Genomic DNA, 13,226 nt, shown 5'->3' with positions numbered 1-13,226 from the left:
TCTTCTCTAATCCGATAGGAACACTATAAAAAAAAGGTATATAATGTAATAATGCATCACCGAAATAATTAATATATTTATTTTGTTAAGAATTATAGAAATGTAATCATAAAACATCACGAAAGAGTATAAAATATATTAGATTAATGTGAAATGAACATGATCGAATGGAAACAGTATTATTTTTTAGATATTCCTCTTACATAAATAATTTATTAGTATACCGACTGAGTTTAACTTACACAGTTTTAATGGGCGTAACCCAGATTATAATAGTATAATTTAATTAGATTTAAATACGTTTTTATCCCTCAAATTAGATTACTTTTGTTTATGTTCTCTCAAATCTAAATTTATTTATTTATTTTAATCTCTCAAATTAAAAAATATTTTTTAAGTCTCTCATGTAATAAAAAATCATCACAAGTTACACATTTAAACCTTCAAAAATAACCAAAAAAAAAAAGCAGCTAAAAATAACATTTTTTTAAAATGAAGAGATTATTAAAAAAAATTTAAATTTAAGAAATAAAAAAATAACAATAATCCAAATTTAAAGAACTGAAACATACATAAGTCTTTAATTTACAACTAGTACAAAGTTGTATATACCATCAATAAATACTAGAACAGAAAAACATAAACATCAATATTGTCACACTAGGAATGATTTCTTCTCTTGAATGACCAGTATATGAATATCTTAATGCAAAATAATTTGGACACGTTTGATAGAAAAACCCGTGGGCAAAGAGAAACAAACATGCTCCATTATCAATGGCATTCTACGCCATTGGGTGCTGTCTGCGGCCACCATATCACATGTATGTAGCAACACAGGTGTAATAGGTCCCACGGAACCTCACATGGTGATGCAACTAAATCCATGACATAATATTTTGTATGATTTTGGAGCTTATGGAGACCTTGGAGTTATTTAATTGGAGCCGTTGAGGTTGAGTGTGACAAACTATCTTGTCTTTCATCTAAAAACAAATTCAGTAACCACGTAAAGGATTAAGCTTTTTACATTCCATAAGAAAAGAATATCACTCCGATGGAGAGTGGAGTAACTCGAAACAAATAGGATAAGAAACATTTTCATTCCTCTTTTTATTTTTTTAGTTTTGGTTGGTATCATTTTTTTATTAAAAAAATTGTCTTTTAAAGAGTTTTTATTAAATTGAATTGGTTATTAATCAGTTCCTTTATTTTTACTAATAATGTTAATCTTGGATGACATGATAATTTTTTTATCTAATCTAACATATTTCGCAGCTTGTCATTTTAGTGTAATAATCTAATGAAAGGACTAACTTAATTTAATAAGAATGGTTTTTTTTTTTGTTAAAATGTTTCCTTTTTGAAAGGTAATTATGTTTGGGACATTATGGATAAAGATATGGGTATCTCTCTCAGCCAAGATCAAACCTTAATTCACCAAGTAGTGGAAACTAATCTCTTATATTTGGATTCAACTTTTATCCCAAGAAATTTGACTTAGTGAAAATGTGTTAAGAATGATATAGGAATAATTCATAAGGAGATAATACTCATGTCGCTCCGTCTCTTGGGACCGTGATGTTTCCTCTCCAAGGTTTTATTTTCATTAAAAATAAAATACTCAACTCTGTTGATATTTTTAGATTTAAAAAACTAAACTACAATAAAAATAAGATGAGAAACAAACTGTGTATTTTAGCCTAACAAATTTTATGTACCTAATTAGCCATTATTTATTAAATTACTAAAAGTAGATATGGAGGTGTTTGATTGAAGCTTTAGCATTGTCGAAAGAAGGCGGCGGCGGCGGCGGCGGCCAAACAAAGCTCCAATCGCATTGCAAGTTGCAGCAACACACAAATAAATAAATAAATAAATTAAAAAATAGTAAATCAAATTTACCCTCATAAATGCAGCAGCAACATGATAAGAAGTGTCTGTCCTTTACATTTGTCTGAACTCATTAGGACATAATCACAGTACAATTTGAACAATGGTAAAGTTTTCAGGTATCAAGATTATGCAAATAATATATACATGATTTCGTACAAATCAAATTTGTTATTATTCAACAACTAGTTAATTTTAAATAATCGTTACCTCGTGTTCAGTAGAAACTTATGAGTTATAGATATTATATTATTTTTGTTTATAAATTACAAACATCTTTCACTTAAAGACAAATAATCTTATTTGAGTCAAGTATAAGTATCATTATTATAGGTAAAATATTTTTTCTTTAAATATTTAATACAATTAAGTATTTATAACTTAATTTCAACATCTCTAATTAATTTGAAATAATCCAACTTCCATAGTTAATTTACATGTTTGATGGATAGTTATACATATTATATATTCAACAACTAAGATTTAAATGTTATTTTAAAAAAAATCATATTTTACTGGTTTGAATTTTGGTGCATAGTATTTGCCATTAGGCATTAGCTTCGAGGTTTGAACAGCTATCACATGAACATTTTTTGAGAGTGGCATGGCATGGAATGACAGAAATGAAAATGGGAGCCTCTGGTGTACTGTGGAATCTGAAACAAAATAAAGGTGTACCCCACGAAAGCATCAATTAAAATTGTTGTTCTTCCTCTTCAGTGCGCATTTATTCAGAGCCAAACAAACAAAAGTACAGAAAACCCTCTCACTCTCACTCATATTCACACACACACCCCTCTCTCTTTCTCTCTCTCACTCACCGGTCTTTCTCAAAACTCTAATAAGACCTATTGTAGCCAGCCAGAAGCGGTGAAATGGTGTTCCCAAAATGGGTGGTTAAACATAAACACACTCTTGTTTGAAAGCCCTTAAATTTTTCATCTTTCTTCCCTTCCATCGCCTCCACCATGTTTTTCTGGCTTGAATCTTTGGTGGGATTGTTGGCTTTTCTTGGAATGCAGCTTCCTGTCATAATGGCTGGTTAGTTCATTCTAAAGTTCTTTCCTTTCTTAGCTATGCTTCAATATCTTCCACCCTTGTGCCTTATTATGATGCTGGGTACTCAAACTAGTGCATTGATTTGTGGATTCTGTCTTTTACCCATCTTGGGTAAGGAATGGTGTCAAGTTAGGAATGAATGAGAATGGGTGTAGGTGTATTTATTAATGTGAATGGGAAAAATTGGAACTCGTGTGTGATATTCTTGCAGCATTTACATATTGGTCATAGTTATGATTGCTTTTCCCCGTTGCATTGCATTCTTGACCTATTGGGAAACTAAATAAAAGGGATGAGAAAAAGGGTTGACAGGTGTTAATGAATCTGGACAATGATACACATTGCCAATGTGTTACTAACTTTTCTCTCACCATGTTTTCCCAAAATCAAAGTTGCTTGAACACGGGAATAAGTATCTTGATGGAATTGTAGCCATAACAGAAGCTTTTACAACCAGAATGGTTGCAGAAATTAGTATAGAAAATGTTCAATCCTCTGCTCTTACATAATCACAATTACTCTAGGTTTGCTCATGGAGGACCCTTTTGAAGAGCAGAAAGTAGAAACATTTGACCGCATTTAATCTAGACTACAATTTAGATAAGGCTATCCCTGCACATCTGGCATTCTCTGTTGTGCTTTTAACTGGTATAAACTATGTAAAATGTAAGTGTTCATATTGTGATGAAAGCTAAGGCATGTTATTGGTGATACCAAACAGTTGCCAGGTTTTACCAAATAGTGCTTTTAAGAGAGTTTGTCCTTGATAGTCAAGAGTTTCATAATTGCTTCCCCTATTATTCTTACTACTATTAAACTAGAGTGCATACACTCTCTTCCCCTAAGAGGTGCTTAAATTACACAGCATTCATCTCTTACCTTAAAAATTGCTCTCCTCTTGCCGGAGAGATCAATATGTTCTGCACTCTAATCCATTTTAGTGTAAAGGTGTGTGTGTGTGTGGTGAGCAACTATGAATGGATTTCTTTTCAATTTTCATGATCACTGACAACTAATTTTGAACATTCTTTTATTGAATTTTGGACTTTAGTAAATGAAATGATGTTTTGTACATTCATGCTACTGACTTTGAAACTTAGTTAAAAATCTTCATTTTATCTTCTAATGTCCCAAAGTTAATAGTATAGGATTCAAAATTAGTTGCTGATAATGCTGAAAGTCATAAAAGGAGAAATATTTGACTCTAAGAGGTTCATTTAAATAAAAATAGACTAAATTCAAGTGCAAATTAATCTCTTAGGAGAAGAAAGTGTGATTTTTAGAATAAGAAGAGAGGAGAGTATAATTTAAGCATCTCTCTAGGAAGGAGACTATAATTCATTAAATTATAATTTCAGAACAAGGTTTATTTGGCTTGTGCTTTGTTCATGCTTTGAGTCCAAAGTCGTTTGCATGTTAGAGATATAAACCATGTCTGGGCTTCACTTGATGGCTTAAGATTTAGGAACCTTGACACCCTATTATAAACCTTATTAATAATAAGTGAGTTCAAGAACTTGTTGCAACCTTATTATAACAATGCTCTCGAGTAAAATAAAAATCCATAAAATCACATCAAGTCCATGTTTATTCCATTATATGTCAAAGTATATGCTTTACCCAAATAAATTGTAAGTCCATTGCCTATGAACATCAGGCGAAACCTGAGCAGTAAACTTATTTCATTAAGATAGATGCCCTTCCACAATATTTTTCCATATTCAAGATTTATTCAAGGGGAATTATGACATAGGCTGGGAGCCTAAAACTTTCATGGTGCACATATTGTGACTGTAAACACTAAACAGTAATAATCAAAGAACTATGTATTCAAAACTAATACCTCAAGAATGTCATGAAATGAAACTAAGATTGGACCTATTTTGGGGTATAGTTTTATGCCCTGCATTCCGAATACTGTCACAAACAGAATATGGCTGTACTTTGTACAGTTTCTCTAACATTGCCTTGAGGGAAATGGCTAAGGAATCGACAAATAGAAAAAATATATTGGTAATATTTGGAAGTTACATTTTTTAATAAAATTTTCACTTTTGAGTGCTGAACCATTTCCCTTAGGGTAATGGTTAGCTAAACTGATATCTTTATATCTTGAGGATTGCAGCTGCATGGTAACTTTATGGGAGTTAACACGACTGGTCAATCTTTTTAAATGTACTAGTAGTAAATTGTTGGCAATACAGGTGAAGGATTATAAATGTGATTTAATGGTCTAAATATCACTGCTCCTTTTGCAGATTGCCCTTTGGATTTTACTGGTTCGAACTTCACACTGGCATCCTCTCTATGCTCCAACCATGGTGACAGGGGAAAATGTTGCCGCTACATCAATACTAATGTTGCAATTTCTGTTGCTCGTTTTGCTAATGCAACAGGCAACCTAGGGGTCCCTCAAAATGCGTCTGACACGTGCCTCCAAACCATATTTCAAACCTTGCAACTTAATGGAGTTGCACAAAATGCAACAGCTTTCTGTGGTTTTGGGACAAAAATTCCTGTTAATTATGAATGCAGGGGGAGAACTAGTGTTGCCCAAATGCTGCAATCCCCCAGATTTACGGAGGTCACAAAAAATTGCAAAGCACCACTTGGAGAGGAAAGTAAATGTAAGAAATGCTTAAATGCCGGCTTTGGTTATCTGCATCATATTGGAATTGAAGATAATATATCACTAAGTACATGCCGTGATGCCACTTTTGCTGCACTAGCAAGCCAGGTTGATGAGATATCTATTATTGACATTGCAATTTGTTTCTTTGGGGTTCAAGGACTTCTCATACCTCCTGGTAAGAACAGTTTTAAATTAATTTTTTTAACAAGAATCACTGTGATGCTCTCCCTCTTCAGGTCTCTCTGTTTTTTTTAGTGATGTTTTTTGTTTACCTCTCCAGGTCTCTCTCTGTGCATGAGTTCCTTCATGTGTTAATGCTACTACATACGTTATATAATTATGTCTTTGAGACTTATTATGACGTGAAGCCGATAAAATAGATGAGATCTCTACTTTAGAATGTTATAGATCCTCTTCATACTCATTTCTCACCAAATAAACAATTGTTGTAAAATCCCTTTCTATTGGTACGACAGGACAAGAATAGAAAACAGTATTAACTAAATTATGCTTGAAAAAACTGTATCAAGACTAGTTATAATAATTAATGTGTGCCAAATGACTGCACTTTTTGTTTCTTTTTACCCTATTAAATATTCATTCCACGGATGCAATGAAGTCTGTGTGTTGTACCAATAAAAGTAAAATTTAGCTGATCATGTTTTTCCATTTGTGATGCCAGTTTCAGAGTCATCCCCATCCTTTCCTGCTCCTAAGGCTTCACCAAGCCCCCCACTGGTTGCTGATGGGCCAAGTCAACCATTGTTAAGTGCACCTTTAAAGGGAAACCACCATTCATATCATTTGACATTAGTTCCAGGTATTGCTATTGCAGTTACAGCTGTTGCTGTTATCACACTCATAGTCTTGATAGTTCTAATTCGCCAGAAAAGCAGAGAGCTAGACGAGCCCGATAATTTTGGTAAATCCTGTTCGAAAACATTACCTCCTTGTGCAACGTGGAAATTTCAGGAAGGTAAGGTTTTGGTTGATCACACTTGTTTTGTTTATTTCTTTCTTAGAAGTAATATATTGAAACCGGGACTTTTTATTTTTTCTTACTATGTTTCCTGTTTGGGGTGGGGGTGGGGGTGTGGGGATGGCATGCAGGTTCTTCATCTATGTTCCGAAAATTCAGCTACAGGGAGATAAAAAAGGCAACAGAGGACTTTAGCACTGTCATTGGCCAAGGGGGATTTGGAACTGTGTATAAAGCTCAATTTTCTGATGGCCTGGTCATAGCAGTAAAAAGGATGAACAGAATATCTGAGCAGGGAGAGGATGAGTTCTGCAGAGAAATTGAACTTCTTGCTCGACTGCACCATCGGCATCTTGTTGCTTTAAAAGGCTTTTGCATTAAAAAACGTGAGAGGTATATCTGTTTCTGTGTGCTTATTATGTTCTTTGACATCATATGCCAATGAATCAAACCCTACTGCATCTTTATGGCAGGTTTCTGTTGTATGAGTACATGGGAAATGGAAGCTTGAAAGATCATCTTCATTGTATGCCTCTCAATATCTATATTCGATACATTGTTCTACCTTTAAAAAACATAACACACACACACACACACTGTTTTGAATAACATATTTACGATAATATTTGGTCAGACTACAAATGGAACATCCATCCTCCCCCCTTGTGCTTGCATTCATTTTCATGTGGATCTTCTGTATGTGCTTTTCTGCATCTTTTAACTCAGCACTTTCAGCCAGACTGAACATGGCAATAAAACATATTATGCACCAAATTAATAGCATTAAAGTAGTGAGGAAACAGATCAATATCCTTAGCTTCTTTTCCCTATTAACCCCTTAATATATTTTGTTGATTTGTACAGCCCCTGGTAAAACACCTTTAAGTTGGCGAACTAGAATCCAAATTGCCATTGATGTCGCCAATGCACTGGTAATATCTCATATTGGTTTAATTTCAAGATTTAGCTCAATCAACTGGCTGATTTCTTTTAATCCTCTCTTTTCTTTATTCTTTTATTTTATGGATTTTAATTTTAATTCTCAATCTCATATTCTCTCGTGCAGGAGTACCTCCATTTCTATTGCGATCCTCCTCTGTGTCACAGAGATATTAAATCTAGCAACACTTTACTGGATGAGAACTTTGTCGCTAAGGTTGGATGACCCTCACACTGCCACCATTTCTCCTGTTAATATTCATTGTCTTTTTGTAGTCCAAGAGCTCAAAATAATGCAAAATTTATATGATGTTATATATGGATAGTGCAAATCTACACTCTCCCATCAGATGGTGTTAAGTGTTTACTAACTTCTTTATTCCTGTATTACGTCTTTTCACAGATAGCCGATTTTGGCCTTGCACAAGCTTCAAAAGATGGCTCAGTATGCTTTGAACCTGTAAACACTGAAATCCGGGGAACTCCAGGTATAAAATTCTTTTCTTCATTATATTTATCTTGACTAATTTTGGCTTCGTACGCAATTCAGAGGATGGTTCTATATCCAGGGAACTACAGCTATAAACCTTCATTATTGACAATACTTAATTTTGGATGTTAAATTCAATTCCAGGTTATATGGATCCTGAATATGTTGTTACTCAAGAGCTCACCGAGAAAAGTGATATATACAGTTTTGGGGTGTTACTACTTGAAATTGTGACAGGAAGGCGAGCCATTCAAGGTAATAAGAATTTGGTAGAATGGGCTCAACCATACATGGAATCAGACACAAGATTACTGGAGCTAGTAGATCCCAATGTGAGGGAGTCTTTTGACTTGGATCAGCTCCAAACAGTAATCTCTATAGTAGCATGGTGCACACAGAGAGAAGGAAGGGCAAGGCCTTCGATAAAACAGGTACTTAGGCTTCTGTATGAGACATCAGAACCAATGCACAGTGAGTTTCTACAAGCAGTTGAAGATGAAGAATGTCAGGGAAGTCAGCACAGAGGCAGAAGAAGCAAGGGGAAAATGCTCAGAAATGAGGCATTGTCTCACAGCGGAGATGGAAGATATCTTGCTTCATCTTCAAGTACGTCTAGGTCGTATTGCAGTAGAACCTTTTTACTTGAGAGTGGCTCTCCACAGTCTCCGCCAAATATTTTCTCTCTCTGAAAGTCTTTAGATCCTTCAAGTTGACTTCAATTTTGCATTTCTCATTTACTCACTGACTTGTGGATTTTTTAGAAGTAGGAGAAACTCTTTTAAGGTGTCCATATATTAAAATCTTTGGATAAATGAGAAATATAGTGCTTTCTTTGCTTTTATCATCTCCATTAGCTTGCTGTTTCACAGTTTAAGTTAAGAAACACGAGCAATGTGGATTATTATATTATAATTTTGAGAAATTATTTTAAGGGACCTTTCAAACCTACGTACAGTGCCTGTAACTGAGGCTTTTGGGGTGACAGATTTCAATTTCATAGTCATGCATGCCAATTTTCTCTTTGTAAGGCATGGTTCTGAAGGAGAAGCTCCAGGTCTTAGTATAAACTGTTTGAAAAGTTATAAAATTGGAATGCACAATAGCCATGTATCTTTCTTGACTAAGATAAGCGGGGTAGAGGGGCCATAATCGTAGAAAAAACGTGAAAAAATGAGAGTCATTGAGAGTTGCTTCACTGTGAACATGAAAATATAATTGATTTCCCCCCACCACACTACCATTTTTGCAATGGCTTACCTTTTATGACATTAGTAGAAAAGCATCAGTAGACATTGATATTTAAAGTACTATAACCCAGGTTTTATTCCTTATAATTTTTTCTCCTTACTAGCTATAGGTATTGATCCTTATTTTCATAAAGGATAATCCCTTTAATTTCTCTTTATTGAGATATTCAGTAACGGACATAGTCAATCATTTCCCACTGAAACTTCGTGGTACAGAACCATAAAAGGAATTATGTTGAAGTTCAACTAGTAATCAGTATCAAGAAAAGTCATGTATGGAGAAAGTGTACATTGAGATAGGATACAGGACAGAAGTACAAAAGCTACTACTCGTACATATCGCCCGATTCCTATAAGTAGCTAATCAGTTGCAGAGACTGGAAGTAAACACAAATTTTAGAAAAGATTCATATATATGCAGGACAGTGACTAAAAAAAACACATACGCCCAGCATATCATTTTTACAAGACTTCTAAGGAGTAAAAAACCAGAAAAGGATGAGTTTGATAGAGAGAACAAGTAACTCCTGAGCATAAGTTTAAAACATCAGAACGGTTAAAGTAGATAGCAGTCCGTTGCTCAGTTTTCTAACCACCCACAGCAGCCAGAAACTTCTTCTTGCTTGCTGGTTCCTCATGCAATACTACCACATCACTCACTTTCTCAAACAAACCTTCCAACTTGTCCACACCAAATCTCTGATATTCCAGTTGTTTCTTGTATCGCTGCTGGTATATAGCCTCGAAACAACCTAGGAATATTCTACAAGAATAGCTTACCAGAATCTCTTGCAGCTCATACTTGAATTGCTCGATAAAATGGTCATCGACTTCACATTTGGCGGCTCTACCCTGATTGCCCTTTCCTATGCAACTGCTTTCATCAGGTTCTTCGATGACTACTCTTTCTTCATCTGAGAACTCATCTGAAGAGCATCCACCAGTGACAATATTCATATTCTCTTCCTGGGCTCCCTTTCCTTTCTTATCTTTCTTTGCCAGAGAGAGAGGAGGAGCACTTGGGCCTGTCCTCCAGTTTCCGAGATACACAAATTTACGATTCCCTTTCCCTTCCACAGCCATGGTGTCACCCATCTTCTTGAAAAGATTGACCAACTTTATTGCCCCATATTCAGATACATAAAGAGGTCTCCCATAAAGTTTCTGGTACTCTGCTGGAACTCGGGCCAGAGGCAGGCATCCTCCAGAAAGTTCGAGCAACCTTACCAGCTGCCCCTTGAGACCATTTAAATCCCCAGGCTGTACCCATAACTGGCATTCATTAAGGTCACTTGAGGGCATCATAGACCCTCCTGGAGCATCGTTCAATACAGATGGAAAGCTATGTGATCTCATAGTTGTTGGCAAGTAAGTCGTGTTCGATGTGCCACAGTTGTATTCAGACAGAGATTGTGACACCATTGAGAATTCCCTCGAGTTATAATAGCTCTGTGACATACCTCTATAAACTATTGCTTCTTCTTCATTTTGTCCATCAGAGTTGTCATTGATATGGCATCCCATCAAATATCCAGCAAGATCAACTGGACCTCCACGGGGTGGCACTAAAGCCTTCGAAGGGGGCACAAAGCCTTCCCCACGAACCACACTGGGCCAGTCCCAGACAAATTTACCAGCATTGCATAGGGCAGAAGAAACACCCACGTTAGCAGGGATGACAAGAATTACAGTATATCCCCGCTGACCAAGAATGTGAAGTGCTGGTGCAAAATCAACATCTCCAGATATAAGCATTATAGAGGATGGCGGAGGGTTGTCAAGAGCAAATAAGAACATGTCGACCAAGATAGCTTTATCAGCAGCATCTTTTCTCCCATTGGGAACATCAATAAGTTTAACACCAGTTCTCTGACAGCCCTCTCTAAGCCGCCTAGGGAAAGCATTGAAATCCCCATATGCAGAAAACATCATAACAGCTCCTTTAATTACTGGGTGCACCTGTAAAGCCATTCTTATATTACCTGCTACATCCTCAGGGCGTACATCACATGGAACAGGACAATTTTCAATATCCCATAGGATTGCTACTGGGCCATCTAAGGAGCTATGGAGTTGCTGGTTTAAAGGACATTGAAGAATGTTTGCGTTTGATTCAGTCATAGTCATAGTCTTCCCTTTTGGTTCCAAAGTGTCTGAAGCTATTATTGGTGTCGATTTACTTGGGGTAGCCATCAATGCACTAGAAAATCAGATGTTCCTGCACATAATGGAGTGAAGACATCATTAAACAAACAAATCCCCAGAAACATCATATTGCAACATAGCGAGAAGGTAAGACTATAGGCATGAAAACCACAAGACCTAAAATAGACACACTTGATGCACCATAAAAGAGAAAAAAGACCTACATAACTAGAATAAAATCAGATTTTTTCCCTTCAATCAGAAGCAGGTTACAACTTAAAGAGTATCTATTCTAGGAACTATCATATGTCAACACGCGCTACCAAACAGTAATTAAAACAACTAGAGCAAGAACCAGAACAGCCTCATTGCCAAAGAAAGCCCAATGCAAGATATCTACGTCACAGATTCCACAATGGAAATCAATGTTAAGGATATTAAACTAAGGACTAACAAGATTATTGAACCCACGTACCCCCCAAAATAAAGATTCTGAAACATATTCAAAAGTCAAAACATAAAATGATTTCATAACATAATATGATTTGTATCCATCACTCCACTTTATATGCATCAGTTCAGTCCATGTATTTAACCTAAATTAGAAGATAATTAGGGAATCCCAATTATAAGGCAATGGTCAAGCCAAGTTCACTGTCACAGTACCATAAGGGTCTATCATCACTTGATGATGTCCCCCAGTGATTGAAAACGACATCAACAAAACGCAACAACGAATATTCATAAGCCCCAACTCTTACCCCCACACCACTGCATATATTGAACCAAGACCCCATTCCAATACCACTGAGATCAAAAACTGAAACACCAAATCAAAAGAAACACACTTTATGCAATTTCTACCACTTATCCGTACAACAAAACACTCAAAACACACAACCAGAAAAAAAAATTGAAGTTCCACAAACCTAGGTCTGGCAACGCAAAATTCAGAGCAAAGAAATTCCATCAGGAAAAAAAAAACACATATTTGAACAGAAAGCAGCAATATTTCTTCCAAATTGCTCACCTATACAAGTCAGTAAGCAGAAATTGTTCTAATCGGAACCAAATCGGAGCAAAAGTGTTGGAAAAAGCAGGGAACTCAAAACCCAAAATCCCACAGCACGCGTTATCTATAAATAAACATCTTTCACTAAAACCAAAAATGAAGAAAATAAATAAGAGAGATACCAATAATTAGTGGAAGTAATTGGAAAATAATTGGGGAGTTATCAGTGGGAAATCAAATCGGTTGATGCAGAAACGCTTTCTAAGCAAATGAATGATCAATGATCCCGAAGAAGAATACTACCGTATAAGAAACGCGTGATTATTGAAGAATCGGATAGAGAGAGTAGAGGAAGTAATTTTGAAGAACAAGGATACGGCAAGGTGTTGTTTTTGGGTCTGGGATTTTACTTGCTGCTAGCGAAAGGAAAGAGTGAAAGTGAAGAAGGATTGGGATTAATGGGGACTTTAGGACTTAGGATTAATCGAGATTTGAATATTTTATTGTACTTTCTTATGACATTGTGATGTACTATACAATGGACATTATGCTATATAGGCCTTTATTTTATGACTCTATCCAAAAAAAAAGCCCACGTGGCCTGTGTCATGTTCTATACAAGCAAATACGTGTGTGTCCTTCCTATCCTGAACAACTAGTAAGTAATCTATAAGTTCACACGGATAAGCTGGAAAATACAACTGATAATATAGACGTTAATTATATAGTTATAATATTATATAATATATTAATTTTCTAAATTTAAAAGCAATTGAATGAGCTAAAAAACAATATAATATAAAAAAGCAGATAATTAGTATGTATAAATG

The 13,226-nt window shown here is 35.5% G+C and overlaps 2 protein-coding genes across 4 annotated transcripts; one reads left to right on the top strand and one right to left on the bottom strand.

Moving 5' to 3' along the window:
* The first annotated feature begins 2,477 nt into the window (after positions 1-2,477).
* On the top strand, positions 2,478-8,831 carry LOC100807955 (probable receptor-like protein kinase At1g49730). The gene is made up of 9 exons (XM_006583825.4): positions 2,478-2,934; positions 5,211-5,759; positions 6,267-6,560; positions 6,695-6,956; positions 7,037-7,089; positions 7,428-7,495; positions 7,630-7,719; positions 7,906-7,990; positions 8,137-8,831. Exons 1-9 carry the CDS (start codon positions 2,862-2,864, stop codon positions 8,679-8,681), a joined length of 2,019 nt encoding a protein of 672 aa, XP_006583888.1. The 5' UTR covers positions 2,478-2,861; the 3' UTR covers positions 8,682-8,831.
* A 682-nt stretch (positions 8,832-9,513) lies between these two features.
* LOC100807418 (uncharacterized) lies at positions 9,514-12,924 on the bottom strand. Of its 3 annotated transcripts, XM_006583824.4 has the most exons (3): positions 12,700-12,923; positions 12,415-12,540; positions 9,514-11,457 (listed from the first exon to the last, which is right to left on the bottom strand). In XM_006583824.4, exon 3 carries the CDS (start codon positions 11,430-11,432, stop codon positions 9,828-9,830), a length of 1,605 nt encoding a protein of 534 aa, XP_006583887.1. In that variant the 5' UTR covers positions 11,433-11,457; positions 12,415-12,540; positions 12,700-12,923; the 3' UTR covers positions 9,514-9,827. The 3 variants fall into 3 exon arrangements, with proteins under 3 accessions (XP_006583887.1, XP_006583886.1, XP_003528513.2); XM_006583823.4 differs by lacking the exon at positions 12,415-12,540 and having other exon boundaries at positions 12,579-12,924; XM_003528465.5 differs by lacking the exon at positions 12,415-12,540 and having other exon boundaries at positions 12,700-12,924.
* Between the last annotated feature and the right edge of the window lie 302 nt (positions 12,925-13,226).

This window comes from Glycine max, chromosome 7 (assembly GCF_000004515.6).
Source record: "Glycine max cultivar Williams 82 chromosome 7, Glycine_max_v4.0, whole genome shotgun sequence".
NCBI lineage: Eukaryota > Viridiplantae > Streptophyta > Magnoliopsida > Fabales > Fabaceae > Glycine > Glycine max.
The sequence above is the reverse complement of the archived record's forward strand: the minus strand, read 5'-3'. Positions and strand labels throughout refer to the sequence as shown.